General features: G+C 40.2%; 2 protein-coding genes across 2 annotated transcripts in view; both read left to right on the top strand.

The window, feature by feature from the left end:
- The window catches only part of si:ch211-158d24.2 (multiple epidermal growth factor-like domains protein 9), a 37,988-nt gene extending 30,843 nt beyond the window's left edge, over positions 1–7,145 (top strand). The window contains exons 5-6 of the mRNA XM_023297637.3: positions 2,986–3,255; positions 5,049–7,145. Coding sequence (XP_023153405.2) covers positions 2,986–3,255; positions 5,049–5,575 — 797 coding nt within the window. The 3' untranslated portion in view covers positions 5,576–7,145. The remainder of the gene's footprint in view (positions 1–2,985; positions 3,256–5,048) is intronic.
- Positions 7,146–9,223: 2,078 nt separating this feature from the next.
- Positions 9,224–15,111, top strand: si:ch211-158d24.4 (uncharacterized protein LOC560966 homolog). Its single transcript, XM_023297639.3, has 4 exons — positions 9,224–9,756; positions 11,152–11,182; positions 11,292–11,366; positions 11,988–15,111. Exons 1-4 carry the CDS (start codon positions 9,535–9,537, stop codon positions 12,389–12,391), a joined length of 732 nt encoding a protein of 243 aa, XP_023153407.1. The 5' UTR covers positions 9,224–9,534; the 3' UTR covers positions 12,392–15,111.
- Positions 15,112–20,402: the final 5,291 nt, after the last annotated feature.

The following is a 20,402-nucleotide window of genomic DNA, read 5'->3' as shown; positions in this document are numbered from 1 at the left end:
GGAATAGTACAGAAGCTGCATTTCTCTAAGGTTTTATACAGTTTGAAAGGGTAGAATTATGGGCATAGCTTGTTTTGTTTAAATTATATATTTTTTAAAACATGGAAATAGGTTAAATGTATCATTAACACCTCAAACACAGTGTCTTAGTGTCTTTTGTGGTCCACTACAAATTTATGATAAACCAAAATTTGGCATAGTGTGAATAATTTTGGACTTATCTGCATGTATCTGTCTCTAAGTAACTACTTTAACTTCTCATAGCCAAAGTTCAGTCCTGTTCAAGAACAGAATGAGTTCAGGAGCCAAAGGTTCTTTGGTAGAAAATCAGAAGCTTAGAGGTACAACCACTGTTCCTTTTGCTTTAAAAGAAGCTAGTTGAAATGCTTTGTTAATCCTAAAAGCCACCCTGTGGAGTTATTTAGATACACCCTACTGGGAGATGACCACAGGACAAACATGCTGGGGGGAATATAAATCCCATCTGCCATGGGGACACCTTGAAATCCCTCAGAAGGATCTGCAGGAGACACCTGTCCACTCTGGATGCCTGCCTGTATTTTAACACAGTACTTTAACTTCAAACCACACCATTTCTAGGTTTATGAGTTTATTCCAGTTGTTACAAAGTTTAAAAGTCTTATTAAGAAATGCTACATATTCAATCATGAGACATAAATAAAACAAAAATGTGCAGGGTGCCTGTTCAATAAAAATGCTTTTACCTGCAGACAGGTTAACCCTTCAATGACTGGGTGTTCAAACACCTCTACATGCCTCAGGTCTGCAGTGAGACAATGCTGTTTTATGGCTCCTGTATAGAGCTTAAAGACATGTTCTTGTAAATTTCACACAAATAACAAAGCATGACAGTTATAAACCCTCTCAAGTCCCCCAATTATCTATAGATACCAAAGGCTTTAAGAATAGTAGTCACACATTTAGTTTTACTTCTGAATGATCCCATTAATCAGTAAAATATGAGCCTTATCTTTCTTTACTTCATATACATCTGCAGTTTGCCATCAGAACCATCTAGTATAAAACAAAGTTCAGATCTGTAGCTGAACTAGGATAGTTTCAATCCTGTTTTGTCTAAGCAACCATCAAAAACCCAAATGTATTAAATTTAGTTTTAAATTTTGCTGTTGTCAGTTTTACAACTTGAATGTATGAATAGATGTTTTGTTTGCTTGAAATATCCTTAAATAATGAATCGGTTATCAAAATAATTGGAATTGATAAGGGAGGCCTCGAAAGACCCAAGTAAAGGGGAAAAGTCAAGTGCAGTGTTTGAAATACTCCCCAGTCCAAAAATGTAACAATATCCCTTTAAAATGGAAACATTTGATTTGATGCACTAAGTCAGGAATTCTGTATGCAGAACTTTAATATCTTAAAGGATTCAAGTCGTCTACTTCTCATATCCCAACACTACTATGAACATTTTTATTATCATAAACATATTTATTATGTGGTACTTTTTAAAAATACAACTCAGAATATGCTGTAAAATAATCTTATAAATATCTGTACCATAACCAGGGCAGTCAAAGCTTTAGAGGAAATATCTTATCCTACAAGATATCGTTTGCTGGAAAGTTTCCCCTTGAGGACACAGTAATGTTTAGGGTAGCATACTGTGATACTGCTGTTCCTGTTTGACATGCTAGGTGTTGTGGTATCATATTACCAGACCGGAGGTCACAGGAGAAAGCTGACACTTAGAACCGATATACACTTGTTGCTAATGAACAATGATGTGCTGTTGGGCTCAGTTCAGGATGAAATCAAACCCTAGTTGATCTTTAAAGCACCCACTCTATTTATAGATCTTATTAATCTGTGATGTTCAGAGGTGCTCTTGGGACCATACTGAGCCCTGAGTTAGAGAGCAGGCTATATGTGCACTGTAGAAATTGATGATAAATGAATAAGAAACCACTTTAAAGTAAGGTCATTGTATGGTGTTGTTCCACTGAAGGCCTCCAGAGCAGCCTCGGTGCTGCTTGTTGTAGGTTCTGTGTGTGTAGAGCTCTCCAGCTGCCAGAACATATTCCCTCGTGGTGTTGTGATGATGCTGGTGAGCCTGTCGTCCTATCTGACATGCCACTTCCATAGATTTCTTTTGGGAAATGGTGATCATAGACTGGAACATTTTTTCTATTAATTCACATCAGACCATTCAGTGAGTCCTCATGTGCTGTAGATGCAGGGTAGCCTGGTAGACAGCTGTAAAGTACTGCATCTTTGCTGTGTTTCACCTCTCATGTTTCTTGAATTTATTACCAGTCTACTCCGCTTTTAAACACCTCATGTGTTTAGCATTTGTCATAAAACCCATGCCCTGCCAGTCTGGATGCCATACACAGATAATTAATAAAGTAAAGGTCCAGGGTGTGACTCGACCTGCTGAGAGAAGACAGCAGTCCCTGTGTTTCCACTGAGGGGAAAAACAGTCTTGTCTGGAGACATTAAAGAACTCGGCTTGCTCCCATATCCATATATTGTCATCTTGAGCCACCTAGTGGCACAGCAGGAGCTGCTTCATTTGAAATTGTGTAATTAAACAGGAGCGCGTGTTTGACTGATTCTCCTAAAACCACATAAACTCAGTGCTTTAAATGAGCAAACAGATGAGTTATTTAACCTGCTGCATTTATGATGTACTGATTCGGGTTGACACTAAAGGTGTGTTTTCTTAACTGTATTTACACAGAACTATCAATAGAGAATCTGCGCAAATTCACTGGAATATAGCACGATGAACTTCTGAGAATATTCTTCATGTCTTTGCATTTGCAGCACAACTCTGTCAGAAACGTAGCTGTTCATGTTTGACATTAATACTCTGGGAACAAAACAAAGCTTCAGGTCATGGATGTGTCCAGGAAAGTTGTTTCTAATTAAGATGTACCTTATTTTGTAATCACGTCATGAGCACCGATTTGTAGCTGACGTGCACCTTTGTCTTTCCCTGTGCAGATTCCAGTGGCTCCCCAGTGTGTGACCAGTGCCTTCCCCGGTATGGTGGCCCACACTGTGACGAGTGCAGCAGTGGCTTCTACAAAGCATCAGGGGCTTGTGTCCCATGTAACTGCAGTGGGAATGCAGACCCTCAGGGCCCTGCCCAGCTCTGTCACCCCGACACTGGCCACTGCCTCCGCTGCATCAACAACACAATCGGTCCCCAGTGCCAGTTCTGTGCTCCTGGCTTCATAGGGGAAGCTCAAGCACATAACTGCACCCGTCCAAGTAAGGCCACATATATATTCTCTAACTGTTGTTCCAATAGTTGGTTGTGAGAATGACAGCTTACAGATAATAATCCGTTGATTATTGAGTGATGTCTTGCTGGAGCTACTCAACAGTTCCTGTAACTGTAGTGTGCAGTTTTATGGCAACAGGTCAGAAAACAAAAAAAAGAAGTTCGTCAGCCTATTCCCCAGCAAACAAGACTTTTTACAGCAGAACAGCTCAAGTAGAACTAACAACATTAGCAAATGCTTACTGGCTTTAATGTTTCCAACTAAGCGATATCAGTACGTCAGCATGCCCATTATAATGACCCTGTATTAGGCCAGTACTAACAAAACTAACAGGGAGACTGATAGACTATGTGATAGTCTATATCTCCTCATACCATATCTCACACATTTATCATCTCAGTCTTTTACATTCCTGAAACAAAGCTACATTTAACATGTTGCAGCAACTAGGTTCCAAAGGCTTCAGATGCTTATCCCAGTGTGTTCACTTTTACTGACTGATAAGACCTCTGTTCAGGCTGTGGCTCGGGTCAGGAGAAGAGAGCCAAGAAGTCCTGAGGTCTAATCAGGCAAAATCCTTTAAGTGACATGTAGGATTACTAAGAATATTGATATGAGTTACAGTTACTGTTTCTGTATATTGCTATGTACATTCTGTTTACTAAATACTGCTCTGTATTTACTTTTTGTCATTTTAAGTGTCTGAGCTCTTTAAAAATTACCATCATTTAATAAAAGCATAGTCCATGTACACATATTTCTACAGCAGTCCTAAAATGTGATAGACTGCATTGTATATATGTGGAAATTGCTGCTGTGCCATATTTCACCTGTCAGCGATGATGTAAAATGACAGTGTGTAGTCAGAAATCTAACTTTGCAGCTTATTATAAAGTACTCAGAGTCTCTTACATGGGGAGTAGTGAGCTAGTGATTTCAGACATACAGTTTGGGGTCATCCAAACAATTTCATGTTTTTCATGATAACTCCCACTTTTATTCATGTCCTAACATAACTGCACAAGGGTTTTCTAGTCATCAATTAGCCTTTCAACACCATTAATTAACACAATGTAGCATTAGAACACAGGAGTGATGGTTGCTGGAAATGTTCCTCTGTACCTCTATGGAGATATTCCATTAAAAATCAGCTGTTTCCAGCTAGAATAGTCATTTAGCACATTAACTATGTCTACACTGGATTTATCATTCAATTAATATTACCTTCATTGAAAAACCAGCTGCTTTTCTTTCAAAATAAGGACATTTCTAAGTGAGCCCAAACTTATGAGCAGCAGTGTACCTTATTAAAACATTGTAGATGAATGCAGTAATCCTCAGTTTGACTGACATTGGCAGACACATCTGATCATTATATTGACATGGTAAATGGATTTCTGATACAGTATTTTACATGTCATGGTTGCATTCAGGACTACAGTCTATAAATAAACTATTTATCCATTAACCACATAAACAAACCACAAAGCAGAAGTCCTGCTGTTGATTATCTCACATGATTTTTTATACAACTACTCACTGAACACACCCACTGGGAATCATAATATACTTAGTGAAATTATAATAACAGTTTTACCTTTTTACCACAAGGTGTCACTAGTTATTTTAGTTATACATCAACCTACAGTCACAATATTGGTTATTCAGTAACTACAAGCCTGCATTGGTTTTGCTTATCAGGGTTGTAAATTTCACAAAGTTAGGAATAAAATCTTTACTTCTTTCTTCTCTAATGTTTTCATGGATTTCTCTCTTCAGCACCCCGACTCGTTCCCACACCAGCAAACACAAACACAACCGAGGCCCTCACATCCAGCACGTCCTCCCCAGCACGAGGCCTCCCAGCCTCCACACCCAGCAGCGGCAGCAGCAACACGAGCACCGCACTGAGCACCACCACCACCACCACCACCACCACCACCACCACCACCACCACCCAGGCCCTGCTGACCAGCCTGAGCAGCCCCACCGACAACACCACAGCAGCCCTGACTGAAGTCTCCTGGACGCAGTTCAACATCATCATCCTGGCTGTCATCATCCTGGTGGTGCTGCTGCTGCTGGGCTTCGTGGGAGGTGTGTACACCTACCGGGAGTACCAGAACCGCAAGCTCAATGCCCCCTTCTGGACCATCGAACTGAAAGAGGACAACATCAGCTTCAGCAGCTACCACGACAGCATTCCCAACGCTGACGTGTCGGGCCTGCTGGAGGACGAGGCCAACGAGGTGGCACCTAACGGCCAGCTGGCACTCACCACGCAGGGAAACTGCTACAAGGCTTAGCACTCCATCCATCCCCGAACCAGACACCGAGATTTACAGATGACACAAAGCTGCTGGAAAGTACCAAATCCAAAGCTCCTTTATGTATGACTGCTTGTTGTCACCCTGCTCATCTACGGCATTCACAACACCTGACAGAGAGAGCAGGAATTTGGAAGAACGAGTTTCCACTTGAAACATTTTCCTTTTTTGGTATGATTTTGTGTGGAATGGGCGATTAGTGGAAAGGGGTCCAAAGAAGTTTTGTTTGAGTTGTGCAGATTAGTTAGGTAAGTGGCATACGACAGGTCCAAAACATACACCTGTGTGCTGAAACAGTGATCCTGACGCTGGTTAGAGAACCTACAGGAGCCTAGCATTTCAGATATTTTTAAAATGGACTTTTGACTGTTTAAGTTATAACTGGATCACTCGTACAGTGATCGTAAACTGAGACAATGATTGTTATTTAATGCATTTTTGTTCTGTTCTTATTTATTGGTTGACGTTTCATCCTTGGGAGAAATGCTGCACATGTATGATGTGTTTATTCATGGTGTTTTATCTTATGTGCTGTCGAATGGTAATTTAAATTGGCCAATATGTTTTCATGTATAGTTTGTGTGTTTCGGAGAGAGTTGTAGGGGAAGACGAAGGCTGCTGGCACCAGCATTTAATGACCTCATTTCTTTTGTTTATAGCTTCCTGTCTTTGTTAAAACATGCCAGCTCACCTGGAGTATCTAAGAGGAGGGTTTCTTTTCAAGAAATTGCAGCTTTAGTTTCTAAACTGTCCACATTTGGTTCTTGGACAGGGCAGTGACGCATAGTTGGCTTGCGTAAAATGCCATAATCTTGTAATCTAATCTACTCTTTGCTGTCTACCTCAGCAAAATTTGAACAAACCACTTGAATCATGTTTCATTTTCCCATAGAGGCTTGGTTCTATGACTCATACAATAAGATCTTCTAAATGTCTAAAACATAAACAGTCTCCTACTGTGGATACTCTTATTCAGATTCAGATTTTGGAGTGAAACCAACCTGCAGATGATAAAAAAGTATAAAATCTTTAGCCTACTGGTCCCTGTTTTCACTTCCAATCAAGTTGCATCAGCTGGAGCAGTGAGTTGCTGCAAAGTGGATGCACTTCACACCTGATCCTGGACACGGATCTCATGTTTTCTGTGTTACTTAGGCTACCATTGGTTGGGTGTGCTTCTTTTTACCACGGTGAATGAGTAAAGCTAATTATGGAACTAACTCCTCAGGTACTGGCTCTTTCCCTAATGTGATCACTGTAAATATTATTATTGTACAGATGAATGTGAATAGTAGCACTATTATTGTACAGGTAGAATACTGTGTGTACACTGTCACTCAACAAGCTCCAAACCTTTCACTCTCCAGGGTGTGATGTTGCAATCAGCCCACAGCTTTTTGTATTTTTATTTCTTATTCTCAGTGGACTTTGCCATATACACATCTGCAGGAGTACGATGCATCCGGAACTCATAACAAAAAATAAAAATGATGTAAATATTACTCCAAATTCAGAGCTCAACTTTCAAATAAAAATGGGTTTAACTGTTGTCTTTGTGTTTCTCACTCATCTCTAACTGAAGTCACTGCCACATTTCAAAGATCCCCCTAGAGAGGTGTGAAGACTTGGAAAGATCATCTGCTTGGAATTTAAAACGGTTCAAAGTTCTTCTCCTCTCCCATGCAAAAATATGGACACTTTAAATTTGTAAATAATCTGATCTTCTTCCATACATACAACTATTATTGTAGTTAAGATGTCACAGTATCCTACGTTTTATTTATACAGCAGCAATTCACAACATATGTCACCTCAGTGCACCTCATAAAGTAAGGTGAGGAACTTCTAATGTCACATTATGGAGAGAAACCCAACAAATTCAAAGATCTATTTTGAGCATGTTTTTGATGAGGAGAAGAAGAAGAAAAAAAAACTCCTATTTACAGGAAGAAACATCCAACAGAACGAGGCTCAGGGAGGACGGTCATGTGCATCAACTTGTTAGGATGAGGCTTAATCAGAGAGAAAGAACGGGATAGCAGATGGAAATCAGAGTACACAGAAGAGAACAACAATAGAGAACAATAATCCATTTCCTAACCTCACGTTCACAGTGCTCAGAGGAGATGAATATGAAAGCAAACTCTGAATAAGTGTGTCTGTACTTTATGGGGGAGGGGGGGGGTGTTTTGTTTTTGAAATTTTATTTTGTATTTTGAACATTTCAACATAAAAAGAAAACAACAAAAGACAATGAATAAGTTGCTCAAAAAGGAGTGGGAAAAAGTCAAAGCTTATCTAATCCCACCCCTTCTCCTTACACAATGATTCCAATCTATTCATTCTGCTTCCTCAAAATACTACCATTTATAAACAACAACAATAAAATAGTGTACATGATTTAGAATAAATATACACCAATATGTCTGTTTAAGTGTATACAAAAAGACCAAACAATAGCAAAACACAACAGAAAGAAAAGACCCAACTAATAATATGCATAAGATAAGATGCAGGCTCTCTGTGTTATTGTGAAATTATCTCCACTTTTCCCTTCTCTTTAACTGCAGTCTGCTTCATCCACCGTTTGACGCCTGCCTTCTTCTCAGCACAAATACGCACTGCTTGTTGCTGTCGTCATCACAATTTTAAAGTTTGTTTTTTTTTTTAACTTTATTGTAGAGGACAGTGGAGAGAGAGACAGGAAACATGGGGGAAAGGCCTGCAGTAAACGGCCATGGGTCGGACTCAAACCTATGACCTCTGCATCGGGGATTAGAGCCGCTGTTTGTGGGTCGCCTGTTCAACCTGTTGAGCTCCAGAGACACCCATCATCTCTATTTAATTGCTGACAGCAGATGTCTTGCATAATTTTCTTATTAGTGTACTTTCTAAATTAAATTCCTACTCCAGGTTGCACATATTGCTACCAAATACCATTTGGTTATAGAGAAATTATAATACATTAATACATTTACACAAAATCTCACTAATTTTATCCTGTGAAGGTCTGCCTGTTATCATGGTTGTCTTTTCTTTGGTGGTTAATGCTTCTCTGGACACAAAGCCATCTTGACAGATGAACTTTTTCATGTTTTGTTGTGTGATGTCTTCTGGGTTGATATAAAACACAATTTTGTTAATCCTAAAGGAAATTCTTGTGCCAGATATTGATCAGAAATAATAAGAAGAGCATAAATGCAGTGCCTAACAGAGCAGCAATAAAATAAAAATGTGACACATTAGAGCAATGTATAAAAATAAGCTCAAATCACACTAGAATAGAAAAGTAAGAAGTAATACTGGCAGTGAGGACTTGTACAGAACTAGCACTAATACAACGGATTGCTACACCGTAGTGTTTGACGTTTTAGAGACTGGTGTTGAACCACTAAATTATCTGACTGTAGTATTGCATAATGCTTTTAGGAAGTGCAAATCCTAAGAATATGTGTCACACTCTGACCTCTGCTGCTGAGGTTATTGTGACTAGTGTCTGACACTGCAGTTCTTCAGGATGTTAGATCTGTCTGCAGCAGAAGACGACTTTTCATTTCATTTAATAGGTGTTCATTCATAAATGCAGAGTAAATGTCCAGCTATCTTCTCTGTGCAGCTGGTCGTAGAGGTGTGTGTACCTCTTCATCCCATCGCAACTGAAACTCCCCCTCCGACACTGACTGACAGAGGACAGGTCATGTGATCAGGGGTGATCATAATTTCTCTCTCCGAGCCCTGAGTTGGGAGTTGGGAGTTTGTTGGCACGCTGACCACAGGGTTTTACGCTGGAAATGAAAAGCGAACCCTCAGGAACAGGAAGTTGGAGTCGGTGAAACTCTTTTAAATCGAGACTCGCTGCCGGTGCGGCGGCTCTCAACGTGGGCGACGGCGCTGATAAATGCCGCTGCTGGGTGGGAGCAGCCAGCTGACCCGGAGCCATGGAGGGACACGAGTTCTGGCAAGTAGGAGGAGGAGGAGGAGGAGAGGCAGGACTTCACCGGCACGACTCTGCAAATCAACGGCTCATTCAGAAAGTGACACGGTTGTACCGAATGGCCCAGTTTACAGTTGTGGCTCTGCTTCTGCTGGTTTCTGGAGCTCTGGCTTTGCTGATCACAGTCGGGCTCGGAGGACGATGTCACGTGTCACCGGACGGAGAGGTAACAACACACCTGGACACTACTTAATGCTTCCGCTGCTGTTTGTGCTCGCTAAAAAAAAATACGTGGAAAATAGTGAAAATGCGTCAGGGGTACCTAAGGGAACAGTAAACTAGTAAGTTCAAGTTTGTTTCCTCGTGCGATGTTTGGTACATTTAGCTCCAAAAGCTCGTCTTTACTGCAGCGGCGCGAGTTCGATTCCAGCCCCGTGCTGCATGTTATTCCCCACCTGTCTCTGTCCGTCCACCTTCTCCTCAACTGTCGCTATAATAAAGGTTTTGAAGTAGCCTAGAAAATCTATAATTTAAAAAGAAAAAAAAAGACAACATATAGCGAACATAATGAAGCCACGCCAAGATGCACTAACAGCCTGTGCTAGTGTTGAACCAACACGACAGTTTTTTCAGGGGTTTGTATGTTTACAATAATGTACTTACTTTATTTATTATAGACTGGTAGAAAAAAAAACACTGGGCACCGAACTGTGTTCACTGGATGCAGGATGGAGTAGCTGAAATAATGTGTCAGACAGATTAGGCGCGTGACAGGAAGTGGCCATAACTCAAGTCATTATTGTTAGTGTCGTTGCTTAGTTACAAGAGCAGCTCGTTCTGCGAAAAGCACTTAGAGAGTGCAGTACTCCGCCAAGGCTGCTCAGTCCTTGCATCCTTTGCAACGGATTAGTCCCGATAAGTCCACAGCGGTCGATTTGTCGCAGGATCTCAATCACTTGTTGTCATCGTTACAGTGACGCCATGCCGCTATCTGATGATGATACAGATGAAACAGAAATCTTCTTACAAATCCGTGGATCCAGACTATAAGCAGCATCACTGCCAAAATTTAATCAGGTGCTCCTTTTGTCATTTCTGGCCTTCCCTGAAAATTTCAACCAAATCTGTGTTGCTCGTTGGCGGACTAATGAGCCCTTTCTGCTAGTTTGTAAAAAGTGCATTGCAACTTTTCTGAAATATGCAAATAAGAATATAAAGGCAGCAATTTGCACTAAAAAGTACAGATCAGATGTCTGGACACTGGAAAGTTCAAAAATGTTGTCTCTTCTTGTTGATGAAACAGAGGAGAGTTACTTCTATCATGACATAAATCAGAAAATAGAGCCAGCAGCTGCCACCAAAAGAATAAATACGTTTAAAAAAAAAAAAATCCTTTCTTCATGTTTTCGGGAATAAAATATTTTATTTAGTTTTATGTCTGGCTATGTGCCACTTTGTTGTGCACGTTTTTTAAAATCCTGTTTGTTTTCTTATCTTTTTAAAAAAAATTGTTTTCTGTTATCTTATCCTTCTTTTGGATATTTTTTAGCTCGCTTTTTCGTATGTATGACTTTAATTAGTTGTATCATTGCTGTGTAAGACTGTGTCTGTTTCATTCCAGGCCAAAGTGTCAGCTGACAGCCATTCAACAGGTAAATAAGTTGTTTAGAGGCATGTTGCAGTTAAAGGCTGTGTTGATTTCTGGTTAGCAGAAAGACATTATTCATGTGTAGAACATCAATTTTTCAACTTACGTTTTAGATGGCAACATCCAACAAGGAACTGGAAGATTTGAGGCCAGCACAGATGTCCAGACTCCCAGTGCCATGTTGACAGGTAAAGCATAGTGTAATAGTGCAATGCTGCCATGATTAGAGTTTTACTGGATTACCCTAGAAAGGCACATTTCTTTTTCAGAAAAAGCAAAAAAAAAAAAAAAAAAGGCAAAAGGTAAATCAGTTGGTTTTGTCAAAATATACAACACACTTCAGATTGTAATAATTCATATATTCTGGTGTGATAAGACATTCAAAATAGTGTATTATGAGCTGAATAATCAAACTATATACACTTTGATGTACTTATCATTTTGTTTACTCAACTTTGTGTAAAGTTAATAATTTACAGACTGTGACCAAAAAGTGAACAAGTAGTGTCTTAGTAAGGCCACAAAGAGGTTCCAGAGCAGCTGAACAGGCATCTGGAGTGTCTGCAGATTTTCATTTAAACTACAGACAACACCAGTAGGTTACTCAGATTAGTTTGCAAACGAGTCCTGTAGAGTTTATTCATAATAAGAACTTTTTTATAAGAACACAATTTGCTCTTAATGGCACATGATTGCCTGTTTACACTTTAGAACACTGTCAGCTTAACTTAAATATGACATATTTCGTGTTACCAAGAAATGATAGAGAATCATTAATCAAACTTTTGTCTTTTTGCTCTGATTCTCAGTTCATAGAGGAAATCAGACTGTTGGGAAATACCTTCAATGGGAGACTGCACACTGTGGAGGAGGCTTCCACTACTCCAGTGGAGACCTCGTGGTTCCCAGAGACGGCTTCTACAGAGTGTTCCTGCAGATCACCTACCAGAGTAATGGGGAACATTGTCCTGTACTTGAGATGAAGCTCAACAACAAGGTGTTTTGTTTCACGGCTAGTTACCCTATTGATACGATTCTCCTAACATCATACGACACTGTGAGATGCAGCAAAGAACTGTGGACTAAATCCCTGTATACGTCCGGCTTATTTAAACTGGAGGCTAATGCCAGGCTGCGTGTGACAGCAACTTATCCAAAATTTATTGCTAGGAATCATTACGAGGTGTTCTTTGGTGCCGAACGTCTCCCTTAGTAAAATGATTGGACTGTCAGAATCACCCAAATATAATCTTGTATGTTCTCCTCCATGAAAACTGAAGGGAACATACCAGTGTAGTTCACTGGCTTTCTTTTACTATTACTGCTCATGACACAGGTACATTCACTGATGAATTTTTAGCTAGAGAAACTAATAGTATCTGCTTGACAACAGGGTTGCAAGGGGTTAAAGGTGTTAAAGGGTTAAAATCTGTATTGTTTTTAACTTAATAAAAGCTCACATAAACATGCTACTGCATTAACAGGGATTTTAATATAATAATAATAGCTTCATTTCTACAGCAGCCTTAACAACAGTGTTCACAAAGTGCTTTGACAGATTTAAAATGCAGCACAGACAGTCAAACAAGATAAAGGAGAAAAGTCAGAGCAGTCAATTAAAAGAAATAGTATTAATTATTAATTAAATTAATAATTAGCTAGATTAGCAATCATAGCAAACAAAGGAACTAGGCAGTTTAAATATAATATATATATATGTATATAAAGCACTTCTAAACAGCGTTTAGATATTTTAATAGCATTTTAAACTTGTAACTTCACAGCTCTAAATATATGCTACCTTTTTATTTTCTATCTTTGGATAATAATACACATTTTGTCATGATACTAAGTACAAAGACAGTTAGTTTAATTAACGCTCTGAGCCCCAAAACCCGCGGACGGGTATTAAAGGCATGGCGTTATTTTTAAATCACCAAAATTACTCCATTTATCATTGCAAGAAATTGTAATAACGGAAAGAATTAGCAAATTTTCAACTTTCCAGTGGCCTTTGAACTAACTGTGTGCCTTTCATTTTTTTGTTGTAGTGAAAAAAACAAAAAATTGTAAGCTAAGATCATTATACTTCAGGCAAATCCCTGTACTCTAACCACATTCTGTAAAAAACAAAGATATTCTGTGCTCCTTGTCACAAGTGTGAAGCCATGATTGACTCAGCTGTAACTAGAGACACAGGACAAAAATAAACATTTTATATTGACCTTTTTGTGATTTATTTGCACTATAATGTATCATACTGCAGAAAAGACATTTCTGAATTGTCTCTGCTTCTAGCAATAGTTGTGCTGTTTCCACAGTAAGAAAAAAGTAATAATCTAAAGTGATTAAAAATGTGACAGAAGCATAAAATGTCCAAAAAAGTCATGGGGTTCAAAGGGTAAATCATGAGATTACAGACTGATAAGACAGACTAACTAAACAATAGGCTACCATCTAGATCGCAATCTTCAGGATTTTTTGTGTGACAACTCTAAAGAACAAATTTAATTGCAGTCTTTAAAACATTTTTCTTTTGACCTGTCTCCATCTCCACGTTGGTGTGCCGCTCATGATATCTGTTTGGATTCTGTTTAAGTTTTTCCAAATGTTTTTTTGTTGCTGTGAAAGTTTCGTCTTTCTTTCACTCAAGTGGAACATGAGTCAGCCAATGGTCAGGTTAAAAAAATGAATCATTCCGTGGAGCTACTATATATAACTAGCTGGGAACAGAGAAAAACAGCCTAAACAAAGTGTCCAGCACTGAATCAGAAGTCTGAATGACAATGCTGCGGTAGTATTTAAAGAACAGCAGCTGAGGTCAGATTGACTCAATGAAAAGCAGCTTGAAGATGATTGACCAGATATGCTAATGAAGGATTTTGTGAATCAAAGGAACTTTGACTGAGTTGGAAAGCAGAAGTAAGAAGAAGGATTATAATAGTGTCTTTCATTATATTAACAAAGATAAGCAACCTACGTGACATGCTGACCTGGCTGCAGTAGTCAGTATGTTTTGTATGTGCCTTAGAATGTGTTGCGATAGCTAGGCAGGTTTGAAGAGTAGTAAACTGTACAGCTACCGACAGATCAACCCAACCCACACAGACCTGCTTTCATGACCTCACCTTTATGAGTTATGTCATCAAGTAAATATGCTTAAATATGCAGAATTACTTTCTTATTTCCATTTTTAAGCTTGGTTTGGATTTTCTAGCCCCACCATAATTGTACCTTGAAGAAATGTCGCAACACATTGCAAGTCTTGTTCATAATCACATTTATAGCAACAGTATGTCCATGTTTGCAGTGTGCAGTTGCCTGATGTTATGGGTTTAACCGTGTCAAAGAGGATCACGTCTCCAAGCTATACACTGACACCGTGTTATGTGTTAGCAAACGTACCTATTGTGCTGAATGTACTGCAAATGTAGACCAAACAAATGCAATGTGAGGAACACTTTGCTGTTTGTTCTGACAGCTCAGAACTGCCTGCATGTGTCAGTCTGAATGCTCTGCTGTAGATCTGGTGAAGGAGTACAAGGGGATCATTATACCACTGTTGTATTTATGCATGGGTGAATTTGAACTGTTTCCTTTTTTACCACAATGTTCATTATAAACTGCTGAAAATATATATTCAGCAGTTATACCCTGATAAAGATGATAGATATATATACATGCATCAGGGTTTTGTCTTTTTTTCATGCTTGGTGATGTCATATAAGTATGCTGATATAGACTTATTTAACAAGATTAAAGATTCCTTTTATTATTTAATTATTTGCTTGTGGGACACCCTGTACTCTTAAGTTGGTGCTATGTGAATTGACTTTTCCTACTTTGAAAGAAATTAACATTGTGTGTGTGTGCGTGCGTGCGTGCATGTGTGTGTCCATGAGTGTGAAAATAAAACTTCAGATAAAAACTTCAGACACATATTTTGTCATCTTTCTGTGCAGGGTAAAAATGTGTGTTTCATTTTGGACCTCCTGAACTTTGAGCACCTGAAACATTTTCTCAAATCTTAAATGTTTCTTGTTCTTAGTTTACCATGAATCTGTTGTTACCCAGTTTCAGTTCAACCTGGTTACAGCTCTAATAAGTTTTTTGTAAGATCCTTTAACACAGTTCAGTTCCTGTGAATTCCTGCCCATTAATGACCACGTAGTCATCTTTATAAATAGCATGGAGGAATTTTTTTTCTCCTATTTTGCTCCACTTTTCCTGCTGCAGACTGAGTTTTGTTTCCACAGTTATGGAAGATTTCTAAACATATTCAGGATGATTACTGATTTGAGGAGGCCTATTTAGCAAGATGAGGAAATTACAATAATTCAATTCAATTCAACTTTATTACTCCGTCAAGAAACGCGGCAGACTTATGTGACAATCAGCATTGGTTTGTCTGTTTGTCTGTCTGTGCACAACATTACTCAAAACAGACTAATGGATTTGGATGAAATGTTCAGGGAAGATCAAAAATGACACAAGGACCAAGTGATTAGATTTTAGCAGTGATGCAGCTTATAGTCTGGATCCACTGATTTGTTAAAGATTTCTGTATCATTGCGAGATAGCGCATGGCGTCACTGTAACTATGACAGCAAATGAACACTACGTCTGCTGCCTGCTGATGATCACATGATTGTGATCCTACTACAAATCCACCGCTGCTGGCTTATTGGGATTTATCTGTCAGAAATGATACAAGAACTGACCAGCCTTGGTGGAGTACTGCACTCTCTGAGTGCTTTTCTTGTTTATACAGCACCAACTACAATTCAGATTGTCTCAAGATGCTTTACAGAACTTAAATGCCTGAACCCCCAGAGCAGCCCTAAGGCGACAGCGACAAGAAAAAACTCCCTTTTAATGGGAAGAAACCTTGAGCAGAACCCGGCTCATGTAGGGGGACCCATCTGTTGCTGTCCGGTGGGTTGAGAGGGACAGAAGAGGTCGAGGGGGTGGGGGACAACGAAACATAGAACAAACATTGGGATACATGCCTGATATGAAAAACAATAGATGATACATACAAAGTGCAAGCTAACATTGAAACTGAATCATAAGTTTAATGTTATGATGTAAGGCTCTGGCATTAAAGACACAACATATATAGCTGGTAGTAAAATTCAAACAGTATGTAGATGAGCGTATCAAGCTATGATAACGGTGATGCAGAGTAGACTGGTGGAAATGGGCAGCTGGAAGGAAGGTCAGCAGCAGCATCCCAGTAATGTGATACAAACTGCTCAAATGGGAACCATAGAGGGTGAAATGCAAAACTGAATTTAAACAAGCCATTTGTCAGTGCACTGGGTCATTAAGAAGAATGTGAAATGTATCAATACGTTATTGAGCTTGTACAACCAGTGTAAGTACATAGAAATGAATCCTGTGGCTGGAATATTTAATTCCATTCAGTCTTTTTTTGGAACACCAATTCATAACATGTCAAGTCCATCTCAGGGCACTTCACCTAATAAGGTCAAAAATGTATAATATAATGTTACAGAGAGAAACCTAACAAATCCAGTATGCTATCTGGTTAGATAGTGTGTTTCTGACGTGTTAAAGGCGAAATACTTAAGTTCTGTCTTAAGTTAAGTTATGATCCCTGCTCCAGGCCCTGTTCCTCTCCCTCATTCCCCCTCTTTCTCATTCTTTCTTCCTCCTTGTCCTTCTGTATCTATTTTGACCTGTCTGGCTTCCTGTATCTGTCTGTCATCTCTGTCTCCCTGTCTCTCTCACCCCTGTGTCTCTCTCTCTCCCTGTCTCTCTCACCCGTGTGTCTCTCTCTCTCTCCCTGTCTCTCTCACCCGTGTCTCTCTCTCTCCCTGTCTCTCTCACCCCTGTGTCTCTCTCTCTCTCCCTGTCTCTCTCACCCGTGTCTCTCTGTCTCCCTGTCTCTCTCACCCCTGTGTCTCTCTCTCTCCCTGTCTCTCTCACCCCTGTGTCTCTCTCTCTCCCTGTCTCTCTCACCCCTGTGTCTCTCTCTCTCTCCCTGTCTCTCTCACCCCTGTGTCTCTCTCTCTCCCTGTCTCTCTCACCCCTGTGTCTCTCTCTCTCTTCCTGTCTCTCTCACCCCTGTGTCTCTCTCTCTCTTCCTGTCTCTCTCACCCCTGTGTCTCTCTCTCTCTTCCTGTCTCTCTCACCCCTGTGTCTCTCTCTCTCCCTGTCTCTCTCACCACTGTGTCTCTCTCTCTCCCTGTCTCTCTCACCCCTGTGTCTCTCTCTCTCTCCCTGTCTCTCTCACCCGTGTCTCTCTGTCTCCCTGTCTCTCTCACCCCTGTGTCTCTCTCTCTCCCTGTCTCTCTCACCCCTGTGTCTCTCTCTCTCTCCCTGTCTCTCTCACCCCTGTGTCTCTCTCTCTCCCTGTCTCTCTCACCCCTGTGTCTCTCTCTCTCCCTGTCTCTCTCACCCGTGTCTCTCTCTCTCCCTGTCTCTCTCACCCCTGTGTCTCTCTCTCTCTCCCTGTCTCTCTCACCCGTGTCTCTCTGTCTCCCTGTCTCTCTCACCCCTGTGTCTCTCTCTCTCCCTGTCTCTCTCACCCCTGTGTCTCTCTCTCTCCCTGTCTCTCTCACCCCTGTGTCTCTCTCTCTCCCTGTCTCTCTCACCCGTGTCTCTCTCTCTCCCTGTCTCTCTCACCCCTGTGTCTCTCTCTCTCCCTGTCTCTCTCACCCGTGTCTCTCTCTCTCCCTGTCTCTCTCACCCCTGTGTCTCTCTCTCTCCCTGTCTCTCTCACCACTGTGTCTCTCTCTCTCCCTGCATCTCCTGCCTGCCTGCAGTCTGATTGAGACAATGTGATTCAGCTGCGGCAATCAGCCCATTCAACTCACTTGTTTCCAAGCACACCTTCAGCTATGTAAACCTCGTTCCTTCCCTCATTCCCCATTGGACTATAGAGTGTCACATCCCTGCTTTCTATATATATATATATATATATATATATATATATATGTGTGTGTGTGTGTGTGTGTGTGTGTGTGTGTGTGTGTGTAATTTAAAGCAGTCTGGCGCATCTCCTTTAAACATTGTCATCAGTTGTGCCACGTGCAGCACTGAGATCCATCAGAACAAGTATAGAGATGGTCCCACAGTCTGAAGCTATGAGATGATCATTAGTAACTTAGACCAGTGCTGTCTCTGTACTATGATGCTTCTAAATCCTGACTGAAACTCTTCAAACAAACCATTTCTGTGCAGATGGTTTTCCATGTCCAGTTTTAGCAGTGTCCAGTTTCACTTTTTGTTTGTCATTGCTACTTTCTCTTTTCTTCATTCTTTCCACCTTTTTTCTACTTCTCTTTTTCCTTTTTTCCATCAGTCTTTTTGTTCCTCTATTTCTTGTTTCATTTTAAGTGTACTGGCAAATAGTGTAGCACTGACTATTAGACGGGGACACAGACACAAAATGGGGACTGTGGTGCAATCACTCTTGTTGTACCATTAACAATACTGTGCAGTGAGACAAAGTAATAAAAGCAGAAGGCTAAAAAACTCTCGAAGAGAAAATGGTTAGGAAGATGCAGTCGAAACGGCTTGCCCCAATGATTCTCCAAACAGTTCAGGAGGCTTCACACTGGATCTGTAAACCTGTCACATTACCAAATAGTCTGGTCCCAACATCAGTTCAGACCAAGATCCCACACAAGATTCCCCCTCCAATTATAAGTTTAGGAGGAAACCGGGGTAAATCTCAATGAAACTCCCAAAAGTAGTATGAGCCCATTTTATCTATTTCCTTTCCCAGGGTGGTCCTCATTAGAGCCAGTTTCATCACCACAGTTAATGGGTTTTTAACTTGAAGAAACTTTCAAAGTTCTTGAAATGCTTCATATAGATCTTCAACTCTTATATTAATGACATGCTGGTGTTTCTCTATACTTATGTACTGAACATAATGGTTCTTGCTGTTTGCCGTATGCCAACAGTACCTCAACACAACTGATGGTCTTAAACACATTAGGAGAACACAAAGTTCCACCAAGCTTCATACTTTACATTGTCAGTGGTGTGCAAAGCTGTGGCTACTTTGAGCAGCCCAAAGTATGAAACACACTCCTGTCAGCCCCAACATTAAAACCACTGACTGGTGAGATTAATGATATTGATCATTACAATTCAATGTGCTACTGGAAAACGTTGCATGGATGTTCCTTTGACATGGTATCCAGTGTTTTCCACACTTTAATAGCACACAACAGTTAAAATAAGGAAAATCCTTTAAATGACCCTTATATTTACGTACAGGCCCTCTCTACTCTCTGACCATCCCTATAAAACGTGGACTGTGTCAAATGTTCTGGGTCGGCTTACCTTCACAGACTCATGTTCTGTGTTGGTAAGCTCACCGTATGCCGGAATACCAATAAACACCCCAGTACAGCAAACTTCCAAGGACTAAGAGTGAAATTTCTTCAACAACACATTCTTTTGCCTCCCAGCATTTTTGCTTTCAGCAAAATGTGACTGTCTCTGTGCAGACAAAACTGGGGATATATTGTGTTGTTTCAGGTATGTGAAGAAAGGTAACAGTGGTGGTCTACTGATGCAGTGTCAGTATTTCATAGAGACACATTTTACAGCAGTAACAGAAAGTCTGCTCTACACATTTACAGTATTGCAGCCATGAGTTGTTGAAGTCCTGCCACACATCCTAGATTGATTTACTGTTGCATTTTTGTTCTGATATTGCTCTGGCACAACTTCAGAGTTTATGTTTGAGAATGTTTTCTTTTTAACAGTTTTCTTGTTCTCGGACAAGATAATGAGCAGCAGCAGAGTTTTGAGCTTTGCTGTGCAGCTTTCTGTTTTTTTAAGTTGCTTCACAGATCCTGTTTTCTTCACAGAGACTTTACAATTCGTAATAAGTCATAAGACAATTGTCCATCATAAGTGTACTTTCTCAAAATGTACAGTTCCCTAAACTGGCAGATCAGCACAGACTAACATCCAAAATTACAGCCCGAAAACTTCATACACGTCAGTCATTTTTGCTTGTGTGGCACATTTTAAACAACAGAAGTTGAGTCAAAGTACTTTTCATTTGGTAAAGATTAACAACTGCAAATGTGACAGATGAGTTAAAATGTCAGTAACACAGATAGAGACTCCGTGATTCCTTCTGAACAGCACCTGGCAACAGGGGAGATTAAGAACTCTGTTTTTGTAGAAACAGAACCAGACAGGGAAGGCGACTTTCTGCCTTGACCAGTTGG

This window comes from Amphiprion ocellaris, chromosome 6 (assembly GCF_022539595.1).
Source record: "Amphiprion ocellaris isolate individual 3 ecotype Okinawa chromosome 6, ASM2253959v1, whole genome shotgun sequence".
In the NCBI taxonomy this organism is placed as follows: domain Eukaryota; kingdom Metazoa; phylum Chordata; class Actinopteri; family Pomacentridae; genus Amphiprion; species Amphiprion ocellaris.
Note: the sequence above shows the minus strand (reverse complement) of the source record. Positions and strands in the feature narration are given on the sequence as shown.